The sequence below is a fragment of the Acanthochromis polyacanthus genome, chromosome 15 (genome assembly GCF_021347895.1).
Source record: "Acanthochromis polyacanthus isolate Apoly-LR-REF ecotype Palm Island chromosome 15, KAUST_Apoly_ChrSc, whole genome shotgun sequence".
NCBI lineage: Eukaryota > Metazoa > Chordata > Actinopteri > Pomacentridae > Acanthochromis > Acanthochromis polyacanthus.
In genome coordinates this window covers 38,232,020-38,249,657 of record NC_067127.1, presented here as the reverse complement: position 1 = coordinate 38,249,657, position 17,638 = coordinate 38,232,020, and the positions used below count along the sequence as shown (strand labels likewise).

The 17,638-nt window shown below is 43.8% G+C and overlaps 2 protein-coding genes and 1 long non-coding RNA gene across 12 annotated transcripts in view; 1 reads left to right on the top strand and 2 right to left on the bottom strand.

Moving 5' to 3' along the window:
- The first annotated feature begins 130 nt into the window (after positions 1-130).
- tjap1 (tight junction associated protein 1 (peripheral)) overlaps positions 131-17,638 on the top strand; it is a 44,885-nt gene continuing 27,377 nt past the window's right edge. Inside the window, exons 1-4 of one of the 2 annotated variants that reach the window (XM_051960200.1) lie at positions 131-494; positions 8,816-8,901; positions 9,627-9,677; positions 13,976-14,137. In XM_051960200.1, the coding sequence (XP_051816160.1) occupies positions 14,018-14,137 (120 nt within the window). In that variant the 5' untranslated portion in view covers positions 131-494; positions 8,816-8,901; positions 9,627-9,677; positions 13,976-14,017. Of the gene's footprint in view, positions 495-8,815; positions 8,902-9,626; positions 9,678-13,975; positions 14,138-14,271; positions 15,185-17,638 lie in introns of those variants that run through there. The other variant, XM_051960199.1, reaches the window with a different exon arrangement.
- On the bottom strand, positions 1,487-4,901 carry LOC127537580 (E3 SUMO-protein ligase ZBED1-like). The gene is made up of 3 exons (XM_051960201.1): positions 4,177-4,901; positions 2,901-3,520; positions 1,487-2,811 (listed from the first exon to the last, which is right to left on the bottom strand). Exons 1-3 carry the CDS (start codon positions 4,787-4,789, stop codon positions 2,410-2,412), a joined length of 1,635 nt encoding a protein of 544 aa, XP_051816161.1. The 5' UTR covers positions 4,790-4,901; the 3' UTR covers positions 1,487-2,409.
- LOC127537582 (uncharacterized) lies at positions 11,274-12,917 on the bottom strand. 9 transcript variants are annotated; one of them, XR_007947299.1, is made up of 4 exons: positions 12,318-12,917; positions 12,148-12,249; positions 12,012-12,113; positions 11,274-11,380 (listed from the first exon to the last, which is right to left on the bottom strand). It is a non-coding gene; the product is annotated as an uncharacterized LOC127537582 (long non-coding RNA). The 9 variants fall into 9 exon arrangements; XR_007947301.1 differs by having other exon boundaries at positions 12,352-12,917; XR_007947302.1 differs by having other exon boundaries at positions 12,148-12,215; positions 12,386-12,916.

Below are 17,638 nucleotides of genomic sequence, written 5' to 3'. Positions count from 1 at the left end.
ATTTAATACAAAATATTTATTATTTTCTTCAGTCCTTTAAAAAAAAGTCGGTCACGTGCCTCGAAGCGTCATTCTTCAACTGCGCAGCCGCAGATCGAGTGCTGTGCGTCATCGCGCAGGACGTGAGCGGTGTGTGCGGGGTGGCCGGGATTCCTGAGGATTACCCGTCATGCCCCGCGGGTAAAGATGGCGACAGCTGAGCAGGGCAGCTAACTTTCTCCGAGCGGCTCTCAGCGGATTCTCTACCGACGGACGGAGCGTCTCAGCCGGCTGCTTCTGCTGCCGACGCCCGCTGCCTGCGCTGCTCCAGCCCGACCTCCAGTCTCCGCGGTCGAACCTCAGCGCTGCTCCCGGCCTCTGTCTGTTCTCCCTCCCTCCCTCCCTCCCTCGCCGCGTCGGAGTACCGGAGCTCCGGATAAAGTTTCGTCTCTTCTCCGCTCTCCGGGACTTGTTCGTGGAGGCATCCCGGGCCGCGCCGCACTCCTCGGCCTCAGGTAAGCGGGCGGTGGGCGGGTGTGTGGCTGACGGCTCCGACGAGTCGATGTGTTCGGTGCTGGGCACCGTGTAGCAGGCGCTGAACTGGGCCACGGTCCCCGGCGGCGGCTCTCCAGCGCTTTGACTTGGTCTACTAGTCGGTGGAGGGCGGTGTCGGGGCGGGGTTTGGGCCCGGTTCGGCCCGGGGTTCGTCGGAGGAAGCCCCGCTGTGTTTGTCGTGTTTGTCCCCCGACAGCCTGATAGGCAGAGCGAAGGGACAAACGGTCAGGTTAACACCTGCAGTCCAACAGCCAATCAGAAGGCTGCAGGCAGAGCGACCACCTGGACAGGTTCAGTACTGACGTCACACTTATTGATGAGGACCCTTTCAGACCGATCTGGTGTGATTAATGAAGCAATAGATATAAATGTTGGAAAAATAGAAACAGACGATTAACCAGAAGAAACATAATAAAACAGGTTCACCTGGACAGGTAACAGTCTATCACATCTTCACCTGGCAGCTCCTCACAGCTAGAAGATCCCCGGTTTGTGTCCGGGTCTTCCTGGGATCTTTTTGTGTGGAGTCTTTATGTTCTCCCTGCTGCGTTCTTCAGGTTCTCCAGATTCCTCCCACAGTCCACAAACATGCTGAGGTTAATAATTGATTCTAAATTATCTGTAGATGTGATTGTCTTCATGTGTAGCCCTGTGATAGACCGTTACCTGTCCAGGTGAACCTGTGACAGACTCTACCCCTACAGAGGATAAACAGGTGTATAGATGATGGGTGGATGTGGGTGTTAACGACATGTTTTCCTTTAGAAAGTCGAGTCAAGTCTTTTAAAAAGTCGAGTTAATTTGAGGAATTTGTGAAAGTAGAAATGTTGAACATCTCCAGGATGAGGAGACCAACATGGTGGACCTGATGGTTCCTGGTCGCATGTTTTTAATAATTAACTAATGAAAGAAATGAAGGACAGAAATGTTGTGATTGGTTTGATATGAAGAAGGTCTGAGGAGGGCTGGTGGAGGTCATCAGATATTGTGTTTGTTCCTCTCAGAGGAAAGGGGAGCTGCTGTTACCTGCTCAGGTGTTTTTGGTTAAAGGTTCTGATTCTGGATCCACTTTGATTGATGTTGGGATCATTAAATATCTGAGACCATTTTACTGGTAGTACACACTTTTACTTTACAACTACTTTAAAGTTATTAAATTGTAGTACTAGAGGGTAAATGTAGTTCTAGATGGTAGGATGTAGTGCTAGATGGTAGGATATAGTTCTAGATGGTAGGATGTAGTACTAGATGGTAGGATGTAGTTCTAGATGGTAGGATGTAGTACTAGATGGTAGGATGTAGTACTAGATGGTAGGATATAGTTCTAGATGGTAGGATATAGTTCTAGATGGTAGGATGTAGTACTAGATGGTAGGATGTAGTACTAGATGGTAGGGCTGAACGATTTTGACCAAATTCAAAATTGCGATTTTTAGCTACCAATATTGCGATATCGATTTTTCTTCGATTTTTCTTTTTTTTTTAACTGCACCAAAAATACCTTTTGTTGTATATAAAGCTACATAATAATAACAAAACTATCTTGTTTATACAAAGCCATTTTTATTAAATTCACTGAATGTGAAGCTTTGTGAACATTTGACTTTGTCAACAAAACAAAGTGCAGAGAGTGCATAGTGCAACAAACTCTCAAAACTCAAGTAAACTTTTCAGCTTGTAAGTTAGAGATAAAATAAAAATAATAAATAAAAGTATTCAAAGAAAAGATATCAGGTGCATCAAAATCAAATGCTTGCTAAAGGTAAATATTAAATACCTTTTAACATTTCTTTAAATTAAAATACTTGAGTACGAAACACTACTAAACAAACTTAAGTGCAACTGAACGAAACACCCTCCGCCAGGTTTTACTGTTCACAGGTTCTTAGCTAAGAAGACCAACATGTCCACGTTTGCTGGTTTAAGTGATGCTCGTGTGCAAGTGACAATGTTGCCCCCTGTGCTAAAAAGGCGCTCCGAAGCAGCACTAGTGGCAGGTATACACAAGTACTTGCGGGCCATTTTCGACAGGTGGGGAAAGTTAAATTTGTACTCTTTCCACCACTTAAGTGGATCGTCTTCTCCATCAATCAAGGGGGCAAGGAGGTAGCTGCAAAACTCGGCCTCCACAACATCTTCGGGCTGAACACTGACACTGGACACATCGGAGGCTGAAGCGCTGGACTTGAAGAGGCTGCCAATTGACTTCTTTCCTTTTGCCCCACTGGAATGTGCACTTTGTGGACCGTGGGCACTTTCGGTGCGAGATCTCTTCTCCTATCAAGTGAAGGATAAAAATAACAAAATATTTCAGTTTATACATGTTTCAACATAATATCATATTCAACCATACAATTTTGACTTACTTGTCTTAGTATATCCAGCATTTCTGTCTTCAGTCTGCTTTTAATGATGGGAATCTTGTCTGTGTTGGTGTACTTTGTTTTGAAACGAGGGTCTAAAAATGACGCCACATCCAAAAGTTCTTGAGTGATAGGGCAGCTGTATTTGTTTTCAAGGTATGTCTGGACTTTGGATTTAATTGACTTTGTTAACTCAGTATCCTCTGCATCGTCAGCAAGCACAGATGTGGCCAAGTGATGGAGAACAGGCTTGAGGTAGGAGATGCTGACGTACTCTTCTCCGGATAGAGCATCTGTGAACTCTAATAGTGGATGTAGTGCTTTGTGAATAGATTCAAGCACATCCATGTCTTGCCACGTTGGGATGAGAGTGCGTGCTGGTGTTCCTGATAAGACCTTTGATATGGCCTTGGCCTGTTCGAGGACTCTTTGGATCATCTTCTCTTTGGATCCCCATCGTGTTTGACATTCCACAATGAGACAGTGCTCAGGTAAGTTAAGCTGCCTCTGTGCTTCAGCCAAGGCTATTTTCTTTTTAGAGCTGTGTGAGAAATGCCCTACAAGCTTCCTACACAGTCCTGTGGCTCTTGACACCTTGTCATCTACTTCTTTAAGAGCGTTTTCTGAAAAACAAAGCCAAAAAATAATTAGTTGATAGTCACCATCACATCTTTTACAGCTTAAGCCAAGCAGCAGTTAATTTACACCATTAAATTTAGAAGTGGGTAGAGTAATGTTAGAAGAAGCTCAAGTAAAAGTGTTTAAAAAAAAAAAAAAAGTATAGTAGTAATGAGTCACTTTGATTTTGAGGGTAAAAATTCTGAATAATATTTTAGATATGGCAAACAAAAACATACAGTAAAAATCATAATATTTTCAATGAAATCCTCCAAAAGGTCGAGGACAGATACTAGCATTATCCAATTAGAAGTTAAAAAGTATAAGAACAAACTTCAAAATGTTCATCTAATTGAGTAATTGTGACTTAATACTACCCACCTCTGATTATAGTTTCACATTTAAAGCCACCATGTAAATGAGAAACTAGTTGTTTATGTTGCTTGTGAAGGGTCTCAGTCGTACAGGAAGGACCCATCGTAAAAAGGGTTTCTTCAGTCGTCATCTGTACTTGTAAGTACAGATGACGACTGAAGAAACCCTTCTTACGAGTTATTTATGTTATAACAAATGACCCCATTCATTTATGTAGAATTATCAATATGTTTGTCAGATGTTTTTGTCTGTTTTTCCACCACACGTGAACAAAATACAAACTTACCAATGGCGAGGTGGAGTCTGTGTCCGAAGCATTGAAGCCTGGTCCACTCATTCAGCTCCGCAGCCTTCACCATATTTGACGCGTTGTCTGTGGTGATGCACACAAGTTTTTCTTCAGGTAGATTCCAACACGAAAGTCCCTCCCTCAGACTTGCTGCAATATTTTCGCCTGTATGGTCGTCTGGGAAGTAGGCAGTTTGAAGGCAGCGAGCTTTTATGTCAAAATCTTCAGTGATGAAATGGACCGTGAGACTTTGGTACGGCTCAGATGCACGACTTGTCCACAAGTCTGTTGTACCAGCGAAAAACCCAGCTGCTTGAATCTCCATCATGACTTCGTGCTTGCACTTTTTATATAGTTCAGGGATGGCAACCTGGCTGAAGTAAGTACGTGCGGGGATGCTGTATCGCTTGTCCAAAACATTGACCATCTTCATGAATCCAGATCCGCTGACACTGTTAAAAGGCAGCATGTCTTTAGCCAGGTACTCCGCTATTGCCTGTGTGATTTCTCTGTGTCTTTTTGATGTTCGCTCGTACGGGGTAACATTTTCAAACATCACTTTAAGTGAAGCTTGTTGAGGTGCTTTTGGTCTTGTTGGTATTTTTGCCATGCAGCCATCATATACGGTTTTGTGGTGGTTTTTTAGATGTTGGAAAAGATTTGTAGTGTTTCCTTTTGATGTTAAGACTTTCGCCCCACATGTTCTGCAAATTACCTCCGACTGTGCGTCGTCTTCTTTTTTAAATCCAAGATACTGCCAGATAATGGACGATCCTTTTCTCTTAGACTGCAAAGAAACAGTCTGTGCAGTGTTTCCATCGCTGTCTTCACTTTCCTGATCCTCACGCATTGTGGGGAAAGTTTGTTTGCTATAAGTTAGCTGCTAGCTGCTGCTTGCCTCCGCTTGCCTCTCGTCAAGGTGTGCTTCTTCTTTCCCTAACTCCGCCTGCTATACCAGGGGCGGGCGCACTATCGCCCCTAGCGGCCTTGGATATGAATGCACAGGCATGATTAAAATGAATGGGTGCGAAACAACCAAACAAAGGCTCAAAATCGAGTAGCCACGCGATTTCAAAATCGCGTGACGTAATATCGCGATAAAATCGCAAATTAGATAAATCGTTCAGCCCTACTAGATGGTAGGATATAGTTCTAGATGGTAGGATGTAGTACTAGATGGTAGGATGTAGTTCTAGATGGTAGGATGTAGTACTAGATGGTAGGATGTAGTACTAGATGGTAGGATGTAGTACTAGATGGTAGGATGCAGTACTAGATGGTAGGATGTAGTACTAGATGGTAGGATGTAGTACTAGATGGTAGAATATAGTTCTAGATGGTAGGATGTAGTTCTAGATGGTAGGATGTAGTACTAGATGGTAGGATGTAGTACTAGATGGTAGGATATAGTTCTAGATGGTAGGATGTAGTACTAGATGGTAGGATGCAGTACTAGATGGTAGGATGTAGTTCTAGATGGTAGGATGTCGTACTAGATGGTAGGATGCAGTACTAGATGGTAGGATGCAGTACGAGATGGTAGGATGTCGTACTAGATGGTAGGATGCAGTACTAGATGGTAGGATGTAGTTCTAGATGGTAGGATGTAGTACTAGATGGTAGGATATAGTTCTGGATGGTAGGATGTAGTACTAGATGGTAGGATGTAGTTCTAGATGGTAGGATGTAGTACTAGATGGTAGGATGTAGTACTAGATGGTAGGATGTAGTTCTAGATGGTAGGATGTAGTACTAGATGGTAGGATGTAGTACTAGATGGTAGGATATAGTTCTAGATGGTAGGATGTAGTTCTAGATGGTAGGATGTAGTTCTAGATGGTAGGATGTAGTTCTAGATGGTAGGATGTAGTTCTAGATGGTAGGATATAGTTCTAGATGGTAGGATGTAGTACTAGATGGTAGGATATAGTTCTAGATGGTAGGATGTAGTACTAGATGGTAGGATATAGTTCTGGATGGTAGGATGTAGTACTAGATGGTAGGATGTAGTACTAGATGGTAGGATGTAGTACTAGATGGTAGGATATAGTTCTAGATGGTAGGATGTAGTACTAGATGGTAGGATATAGTACTAGATGGTAGGATGTAGTTCTAGATGGTAGGATGTAGTACTAGATGGTAGGATATAGTTCTGGATGGTAGGATGTAGTACTAGATGGTAGGATGCACTGCAGTAAACCTGTTTTCTGTCCATGATGTCAGTAAATGTAGATCAGCTGTAGTTCCTGGTTGTTCCAGCAGGAGGAGCCTCTTCCTGTTTCATGGTGTGTTGCTGACACGTTTCTGGTTTGTAGCTGGCATGTTATTGATGTGTAGCTGGTGTGTTATAGGCGTGTTTCTGACATGTAGTTGGCGTGTTACTGGCTTGTAGCTGATGTGTTTTTGGTGTGTTTACAGATTAAACTGAGTATTTTTCCTCCAGAGCGTTGTGGACCAGCGTCAGGTTTTCTAAAGCGAAGACTCTCAGCTTCTTGAAGTAGAAATAAAGAAGAATTAAAGTCATTTTGCAGGTGACTCACCTGAGAACAGGTGATGCTTTTCAACAACTGCTGCCTCTTTAAAGGCTCATTTCACCCAAATGTCTGTTTTCTGTTCACACAGAATGCCTTGGTTACAGTGATTAAAGTTGGATATTTATCTGGATAGTTATCGGTTTTGTCTGGAGAATTATCTCTTTTTCTGGATATTTATCAGGATTTTTAACTGTTATCTGGATATTTATCTGTTTTATCTGATTTTTTTATCTGTTTTTCTGGATATTTATCTGGATATTTATCTGGTTTCAGGGCTCCACACTAACTTTTTTCTTAGTAGCACAGTGGCCTCTAACTTAAAATTTTAGGAGCGCAACCAGAAAATTTAGAGACGCACACCAACATCGACTTGCAAAGTAAATATTCCCATTTCGTCTCATTTTCACTGTATTACTGATAAACACTTGCACAATAAATGCAGAAACTATGTTTTCAATTCACAATTTATAGTGCAGCAGTTGACACAACATAACAAGAAAAGCACTCAGAGAGCAGTACTCCACCAAGGCTGCTCAGTTGATGGATCATTTCTGACGGATGAAACTTTAATAAAAAAGACCTCATGCTGAGTACAGGCATGTGTTATGCGTGTGCATGTTATGCGTGTGCATGTTATGTATTTATACTGAGTCACATGTAAATTACTCTTATAAAGGTCTGTTGATCATTTCATCAATTTTGATAAGCCTTTGCTTTGCTGGTGTTACTGTTCCAGGCTTTTATTTTGAAGGCATATTTTAAATGCTACAGGCTTTTATTTTGTAACCATTCCAGCGGCAGAGGAAGGGTTCCTCTAAGAAGAGGTTTGTTGACATGACAAAGACACTGCCGAAAAGTCAGAAAATTCACGTAAAGATGAAAGAAAACAGTTCCACTGTTGCTGTCGAGTAAAGGATGTGTCTGAACTTAGAAGCAGCTGGAATGGAGACAAGAAAGGAGTGAAGGACAGGAAGGTGAATTTGTGTTCAAAATAAGGCTGAACATAAATAAAGGCTTTGTGAAACATCAGGAGCTTCACCGTCATTCACCCCCCGCTCTCACACACATGATTGGCCTGCCTTCTTCTTGTTTGGTGTTCGTCTCCTTTCTTCTTCTTTTGGAGTTAATGTCGGTTAAACCAGCTCATTTGTACATTACTGTCCACTGGGTGGAAGTGTGGAGCAGAAGTTTGTAAGCAACAAAAAACATTCAATAGTAATTTAAAAAGAAATTGGCAAATTTACTGGTCGCACATGCACGAGTAGATGAAAAATTTACTTGCACTCGCTCAAATTTTGGTCGCAAAATGCGACCATTTAGTCGCAGTCTGGAACCCTGTATTTTATCTGGATATGCATCTGTTTTATCTGGATATTTATCTGTTTTATCTGGATATGTATCTGGATACTTATCTATTTATCTGAATATTTATCTGTTTTATCTGGATATGTATCTGGATACTTATCTATTTATCTGGATATTTATCTGTTTTATCTGGATATGTATCTGGATACTTATCTATTTATCTGGATATTTATCTGTTTTATCTGGATATGTATCTGGATACTTATCTATTTATCTGGATATTTATCTGTTTTATCTGGATATGTATCTGGATACTTATCTATTTATCTGGATATTTATCTGTTTTATCTGGATATGTATCTGGATACTTATCTATTTATCTGAATATTTATCTGTTTTATCTGGATATGTATCTGGATACTTATCTATTTATCTGGATATTTATCTGTTTTATCTGGATATGTATCTGGATACTTATCTATTTATCTGGATATGTATCTGTTTTATCTGGATATGTATCTGTTTTATCTGGATATGTATCTGTTTTATCTGGATATGTATCTGGATATTTATCTATTTATCTGGATATTTATCTGTTTATCTATTTATCTGGATATTTATCTTTTTATCTGGTCATTTATCTGTTTTATCTAGATATCTATCTGTTGTTCTGCTATGTATTTTAGCCCCTCTTGCTTGCGTTTTTCCTTTCATTTGACTCTGTCTTTGCCCTCCTTAGCCTTTGTTTTGTGACTGACAGCAGCTTTACGTGTTTTTCCGTCCGTCTTGTGTTTCAGGTGTTGGGAGGCTCACATGTCCAGAGGAGGAAGAGGAGGACGAAGGCAGCAGAGAGGATGAGCGGTTCGGTGTGCTGACGTTCCAGGTGAGGATGTTTCACACAAAGCTCCACTCTGTGGCCTTGGCTTTATTTCTGCTCTAATTTCTGTTCTCCTGTTAGTGAATCAGCTGCTTCTGTTTGTTCAGAATCTGTTATTTGGCTGTTGAAGTGACGCTGCTGCTCTAAAACTCAGTAATGAGAAATGTCTGACTGTCCCACGATCATTTATCTGTACAGAAACAGGAAAGCAACAAAACTGAGAACGTAAATAAACGTCATTTAGCCTTTAGCTTGTAAAATTAGCCTTTATTTTATTTGTTGCGTTTAGTCTGCACTTTATTGTTTACTTTATGAATTTAGCATTTTGCTGGTGGCGTGTAAATGTATTTATTTTATCTGGTTTTGTTTCAGCCTGTAGTGTGTATTTTGGGCATGTTTTTACTTTTATCCTGCTGCAGTCTGTATCTTTAGCATTTAGCCTGGGTTTTTAACAGCTAGCTGGTACAAGTTGTATTGTGATCTTGTTTTATTTTAAAGTTCAGACTGTGCTTTTTGATCTTCAGCCTGTGTAATTCCCTTTCAGCCAGTCTTTTAACAGTCGTTCTGTGTTTTTAGCTGTATAATGTGCTGCTAGTCATACAGAAATAAACTATGTCTGCAAACATGCACCAGGTCTCTGCTGTTCAGATGTAAAAATGAGGAAAACATGTCAGCATAGTTCCAGATCAATCCAACGGGTGTGACAAGTACACTCTGATCGTCTGTTTCAGGGTGGATCATTTCTGTGGATGAAGTCAGCTCAGGAGCAGCTCACAGTTCAGGTACGGACAGAACACCTGGAGACACCTGAGTCAACCAACTGAAATCCAAAACAGTTTCACCTCAAGTTACACTTTGTGTGTTTGCCCTTAGCCTGTATTTTTAACATTTAGCTTGTAAAACTAGCCTTTTTCTGTTTTTGATTTAGTATTTAGTCTGTATTTTAGTATTTAGCTAGTAAAATTAGCTCTTTTCTGTTTTTGATTTAGCCTTTAGTCTGCAATTTTAGCATTTGGCTTGTACAATAGCCTTCTTCTGTTTTTGTTTTTGCCTTTAGTCTGTATTTTTAGCATTTAGCTTGTAAAATGACCCTTCTTCTGTTTGTGTTTTAGCTCTTACCCTCTATCTTTAGCATTTAGCTTGTGAAATTTGCCTTTCGGTTTTTGTTTTAGCCCTTAGCCTGTATTTTTAGCATTTAGCTTCAGGTCTCAGGTCCTCACAAAGACGGATGTGTGTGAGCGTGACCCAGGAAGTCACACAGAGATCGATGAAGCATCATTGGCTCCCTGAGGGCAGGACGTGGTCATGTGACGAGGACAGACTAAATGGAGCAGAAACTACAGCTTTTCTGTTGCAGTGACGGTTTTCTGTACGTTAGAGCATCACACAGGTGTTCACAGGTGTTATCTGGACCAATCCCAGCTCAGAAACATTTATTAGTTCTTTCACAAGAGAAACAAAAACACACTTTAGAAATCAATGACAAGCAAAAAATCATTAAAACCTAGTTTTCTTTCCCTGTTTTGACCAAACGTGACAGAAAAGGTTTAACTAGCAGCAGCAGGAAGTACAGAGCTGTAATCAGATTACTTCTCACAGTTCAGATTAGCCAATTACTGTTTCTGAAGTCTGATTATTGTCAGTTTATTAAATTCAGGCTCCACAGCAGGAACTCAGTTGAACTAAGATGAGGTTCTTTGGTGCCTCCTTTAGTCCTCCTCATGGAGGAAACCAGAGTCCACTCATTTCTGCTCACATCTTCTCACATTCTTCTCTGTTTTCTTCAGCTGCTCTTTGCTTGAGAGGTTGTGTTGCTCTGCCTTTCTCTGGAGAACACCTCAAAGGTTCTGGTGGCTTCAGGACTCGCACTGTCCAGGTCCTGGTTCCACTTGGTTCTAGTGGAGAAGCTCTGGTGTGATGATGTTCTACTGAAATATTTCTCTTCTCCATCTGGTCAGCCAGTATTCTGGTTCCTCCTGAGACCTTCATGATGCATCGAGAAATGTCTTCAATACCTTCTGACCTCATGCAGCCCCAGATCATCACACTCCCACCTCCGTGCTTCACTGTCAGGACCATGCGTCCACTGTGGTAGTCCTGGTCAGGTTCTCACCAAACATCTGGACTCCATCTGAGCCCAACTCTTTGATCTTTATCTGACCAAAAAATGTTCTCCAACATCCATCAGGCTTCTTCTCATGTTCTTCATCTGGAAGTTTAGTTCTGAGCAGCAACCAGGTTTAGTTCTGGTCCTCCGTCCATAGAGGTTGATGTTCTGAAGGTTCCTTCTCACTGTCTGAGCTTCACACTAACTCTGGTTTCCATGGAGAACCTCTGAACCAAGTCTGAAGCAGCTGATGTCTGTTTTTACAGCTGGATGGAGAAAGTAGTTCACTGTCTGTGGAGTCATTTTAGGAGCTCTGATTAGTGGAACTATGACTCCTTCTAGACCTCCTGATTAGTGGTACTATGACTCCTTCTAGACCTCCTGATTAGTGGAACTATGACTCCTTCTATACCTCCTGATTAGTGCTACTATGACTCCTTCTAGACCTCCTGAATAGTGGTACTATGACTCCTAATACTCCTGATTAGTGGTACTATGACTCCTTCTAGACCTCCTGATTAGTGCTACTATGACTCCTTCTAGACCTCCTGATTAGTGGTACTATGACTCCTAATACTCCTGATTAGTGGTACTATGACTCCTTCTAGACCTCCTGATTAGTGCTACTATGACTCCTTCTAGACCTCCTGAATAGTGGTACTATGACTCCTAATACTCCTGATTAGTGGAACTATGACTCCTTCTATACCTCCTGATTAGTGCTACTATGACTCCTTCTAGACCTGCTGAATAGTGGTACTATGACTCCTAATACTCCTGATTAGTGGTACTATGACTCCTTCTAGACCTCCTGATTAGTGCTACTATGACTCCTTCTAGACCTCCTGATTAGTGGTACTATGACTCCTTCTAGACCTCCTGATTAGTGCTACTATGACTCCTTCTAGACCTCCTGATTAGTGGTACTATGACTCCTTCTAGACCTCCTGAATAGTGGTACTATGACTCCTAATACTCCTGATTAGTGGTACTATGACTCCTTCTAGACCTCCTGATTAGTGGAACTATGACTCCTTCTAGACCTCCTGATTAGTGGAACTATGACTCCTTCTAGACCTCCTGATTAGTGCTACTATGACTCCTTCTAGACCTCCTGATTAGTGGTACTATGACTCCTTCTAGACCTCCTGATTAGTGGAACTATGACTCCTTCTAGACCTCCTGATTAGTGCTACTATGACTCCTTCTAGACCTCCTGATTAGTGCTACTATGACTCCTTCTAGACCTCCTGATTAGTGGAACTATGACTCCTTCGAGACCTCCTGATTAGTGCTACTATGACTCCTTCTAGACCTCCTGATTAGTGGTACTATGACTCCTTCTAGACCTCCTGATTAGTGCTACTATGACTCCTTCTAGACCTCCTGATTAGTGGAACTATGACTCCTTCTAGACCTCCTGATTAGTGCTACTATGACTCCTTCTAGGCCTCCTGAATAGTGGTACTATGACTCCTCCTTGACCTCCTGATTCCTGCTGATTCTGTGCTTCACTGGCGTTTAATTGCTCACTGATCTTCCTTGATCTTTTTCCATCTTTGTCGAGTCTCTCAGTCAGATATTTCTCTTCCTCTGTTCAGGTCTTCTCCATGGTGAGCCATGATGCAGACATAGATGGACCCAGTCCATAGGTCCAGGACTGAGAACGTTCTGCTGTTCTCAGCTCACTTAGAACCGTGTTCATCAGTTAGGGGCAAGACACACAGGAAGCAACAGTTGAGGGGGGAGTGCGAAAGTCATAGCAACAGGAGATAAATTCAACACACGGTGCACGATACTTGGCAGCGGCAGGTGACGGCGACACACGGCGCGCTGTGCAAAAGCACAGATCGCTTGTCTCCCTCACTTCTGATTGGCTGTGAAATTAGAGGGATTTTTTACGTTTTCAAAGAGTTTCATGACATAAAAGCATAAAGATGATGAGCCAGAAGATATTGCTTGATTTAGCCGAAATGTTACTATTGACATTGGCTTATAAAAGTTTACCCTGGCGCCAACCAACTCCCATGCAGCAGCTTTTTTATTTCTATCACGATAGTCATTAAGGGAAGGATCATAAAGAATCAGGAAATCATTCAAGGCTAAAATAATTTGCTCCTCCATGTTGAAAAGGGCTGAAAACATTTGTTGAAAACCGGAGCGGACCATTAATGTATAGGAGCAGACTGTACCGTGTAACATACTGTGAGCTCATTGGTCAGTGAGTGAAACCCTCACTGATTGGTTGAAGCTCCAGGCGACAGTGACAAAAGTTAAACATTTTTCAACTTTCTTGTATCGCGTTGCAAGCCAGCGGGTGCACGTCTACGTGAACGCGTGCGAAATTTCACATGCACGAATGTCGCCATCGCGTTGTTGGGAGGGGGGAAAGTGATGTTCGTCTAGTCGCACAGCAGCCATAGAAAATGAATGGAGCGCAACTGTTGTCGCTTCCCCTGTGTCAAGCCCCTTAGACTGACTGGAATCACAGCTGGACTCTCTTAGATTCTACTTTGGGGCCTAAATTTAAAATATTGTCTTTCTAAAGTGTTTAAAGTCGTCCATTAGCATGCGAGCAGTTAGCTCTGATCTGTCATTCACATTAACAGGCTGACATGCTAATGTTAGCATGGGGCAGATCAATGCAGCTGCACTTCCTGTTCTGGAAACAAGCTGAGATCAATGTGGCCTGAGGGGCACAAACACACACACACACACACACACACACACCCAGAGTGAGGACTGGTTGGGTTCCCTATCTCTGTGAGGACCTTGTATCGTCCTGGTCCTCACAGTGACAATAAGTCAGAGCGAGTGCAGCGGTTTGATGCTGATGTGGGCCGACCGAGCATCGACCTGTACAGAGGAGGTGAGTGTGACGCCTCGCCTCGCTCAGTTGCGGTCGAGGCGTCGTGGTGTGCGGTTGGCGGGTGATTGGCGTGTTCTATCTCACTCATGCTCCTTCTCCTGCAGGACTGACAGACCAACCGGAGGGACGACAGACAGACGCCCAGGATGACGAGTGCGGCGCCGGCCAGGAAGCCGTATCGAAAGGCTCCACCGCAGCACCGTGAGACGCGCCACACCCTGCCCACCGCTCCGCCGCCACCTGCGCCGCAGACCGAAATAAACCAGGTAAACAAACGCACCCTCAGCACACCTCCACATTCCCCTGACACCACCTGCTGCCGGCCACACAGTGCCGGGTCGCAGCATGGTGTCCGGACCTCGCCACTGCCACTCTCTGACAGCGATCTGGACGTCTCCAGCATATCCAGTCTGGAGCTCTGCATCCCGCCCACGCCGCTCTTCAGTAGCCACACCCACCAACCCGCCCGGACCAGGACCACGGCCGTCGGTGTCACAGCATCAGACTGCCGTGCCACGACTCCTTACCGCGATCCGAGGCTGCAGCTCACCACGAGGAGCAACGCCAGCGGAGGACACTGGAGTCTGTCGGGATGTCGAAGCCCCGCCAGGAGACACTCGCCAAACTGCAGCCCCCGAAGAGGGCGGCGCCGGACCAGCACCGATGTCTGGACCAGCAGCACCCCGAAGAGCATCCTGAAGCAGCCGGGCTCGCTGCAGCGTACCTACGACATCATGAGGAAGTCCAAGTCTGTGGAGCTGCTGGATGACATCAGGAGGCGGGGAAGCCGTCACCCGCCAACCCGCTCTCTGGACCGAGCAGAACCGCGGACGGCGCCAGGGTCGCGCTGGTCCTCAACCCCGTCCTCCCCCTGCAGGAGCGACTGGAACTGGAGGATACAGGTTCTGGAGGAGAAGGTCCGCTTTTCCAACTTCCTAGATGAGATCACCTGCAGAGTCCTGAGCCCTGACCGCCTCACGCAGCTGGGCAGGTCGCGTTCTGGAGGACATGGAAGCCCCACCCACGAGCGCCGGGGCCCCCGCTTGGCTTCCAGGGGCCAGCACCCTGAGAGGTCCTCGGACCGGACCCGGCGCTGGGACGACTGGGTGGCGGCTCTGCGGCGGCCCCATAGCTGGTACGAGCCCCTGCAGGAGGAGGCGACCAGACCGGAGACCCCAAGAGATGACATCATGGAGGGGGCGGGGCACAAAGAGGAGGTGAATAGAGGAGTAAAGATGGAGGTTCAGAACACAACAGAACCTCAGAGACACAAAGCCTCTCTGTCTAACCTGTCTCTGCTGTCACACATCAAGGTAGGTCCAAGGAAGGCCTTCATCATCACCCTCATCTTTATCCTTCATCATTTTTGTCCTTCCTCCTCATCATCTTCTTCCTTGTCTCTGAATAAACCTTCCAGTAGTTTCTGGTCTAAAGTCTCTCCAGTTCCTTCCTGTAGTCAGGTCCATGTCAGCAGGTTGTATCTTCTCCAGATGTTTACCTCAACATTCCAACCACTTCCCTTCACTAACCTGCTGGTCTTCATTAGTCAGTCCAGTGTTTCCCCTGGGTTGAAATGGCTGCGAGGTGGTGGGTGGCGCCGGAGGCACAAAGCAACTTGGGGGGTCCGGGGGGGGGGCATGCCCCCCCGGAAAAATTTTGAAAATCAAGATGCAAAATGGGGCATTCTGGCACAATTTGGAGCACATTTTGTTGTATTTGTAGCCATTTCCAAAAACTAAATTAAATAAAATTTTCATGTTTCTTTTCTAAAAATTAGTGATAGGGAGAAAATATGACAAATATAAACCCACTTGTCCTTGCGATCAAAACATGTCAACTAGTCCAGTCTATTATATTCTGGTCAGATTTCCACAAGCCATTCCAAAATGCCACATCAGTTCTTATTACAAATTTGAAAAAGATGACAAAGGACTTGAATCTGGAATCAAGTGGTGACTTTTACTTTTTTTCTAAAACCAACTACATGTTAGGTACCAAATTCCCACTTCATTTTTATTTATAATAAAAAGGTTATGACCTTCATTTTACTTAAAAATGTGAAAGAAAACTTCAACTCTGGGTTAACAACTGGTCTTCTGAAGGAGTTAGTTCTGTTTTCGAAACTGTTACCTTTTTTGAACACAGAACTAGAATTTGAACACAGAATTTGTTTTGCCATTGAATGATGTAATTTCGGGCACTCTAAATCATTTTATCAAAAGAAACTAGGAACTTTATATTCCGTTGAAATCATTTGTCTCGTTCGTGAGAACGGGTTTTGTCGTGTCTAAATGTTTTAACTGGAGCCATTTTTGCAGTCACTGTCAATTCGTATCGCCGCGGACAACAAAACAGTAACTCAGTAAAGGAAGCGAGATCGATGCCTACACTGCGTTGCTCACTTTATTTTGATGACATGCGATAGTTTTGATACTTAATTTGACATATGTCTGTGATACACAAATGCTTTTAGCCAGGTGTAAACTAACCGTGACGTCACCCGTTGGTTTCAACGCCGAGAAAATGAAGCCCGGATTTTGCTACTTCCTGGTCGCCGTTTTGGATTTTTTGGAGTCAGTGATGTAAAAAGCGTCATCAGACTGGACCGGAGAGCAACTCGGGGCAGGATTGGCTGAGAACTCTCTTATCCCGCCCACATTTTACCGCAGAGGCTTCTGTTGCTGTCTATCAAGTATAGCCACGCCCCCTGGCTCCGCCAACTTTAACGATTTATTTAAAATTCAGTACTGATTTATTTTGAGATCGGCCACCTGATCTCTCATTTTGACCATGAAAACTAACGGGAAAAAAATCCTGAGCCGTAGAAAATCAGTCTATCAAATTTTATTTTTTCCAAAAATGAATTGGGGTCTATGGAGAAAAAGCTTTTTGCAGCCAACCCTAGTGGACAGCGTGATATTGCAAGTTTTTGACACTTCCGGGTTGGCTTCAATTCTGGAGCCAGATGCTACGTCCACTATATATACAGTCTATGCTTTTAGCCCCGAAAAACGAAACGATGGAGCGCTGCCGCTTCTTGTCCGCCATGCTCGTTCGCCAATTGGAACGACCGACATTTGAAACACGAACTCACGGGATGTCATAGGAGAGCTGAGTGTTACCGACCAACAAGGATGTGTCTGCTGTCTTTACCCACGGCGAGAAAAGGCTGCCATTCTGTTGATTTCACCGGTGAATATACCGGACTTATGTGTCAATGCTTTCTAATATTTAGCATTACTTTTTTTTTTTTTTTTTTTTGGTGCGGACCAGTGAGGCGGCAGTGTCGGCAAAATTGTAATGAGGCGATAGCCTATTCCAGTGAGGCGGGCCGCCTCGTCATTTATATAGGAGGGGAAACACTGCAGTCTGCTCCTGGAGGGGTTCCGTCGGTGGTTGGACTGGTTTAAAACATGGCTTTGTTTTGGTTTATAACCAGTTGGTGAATATTTCCGCAGCGACTCCAGAGTTACCCACAATGCACCAGGCCAAGGTCAGAAACATCCTTATGCTTTTTGTTCTCCGTAGGGTTGAGGAAACTCTCATCGTGGTCTTCACAAGGGTCAGATCCAGATGCTCTGATTGGCCGCTGACAACAGCCGACTTATTGATTAGGCTGATCGATCATGGAAAGCCCCGCTGCATGCTGGGAGATCACACTGATGTTGGGACAACCATAGATATCTATCGAAGACTAGATACGCCAGCACGCTGTAGCAGCCATCTTGGAGGGGGCAAAATTTCCATTCAAAGCAATGCATGCACTT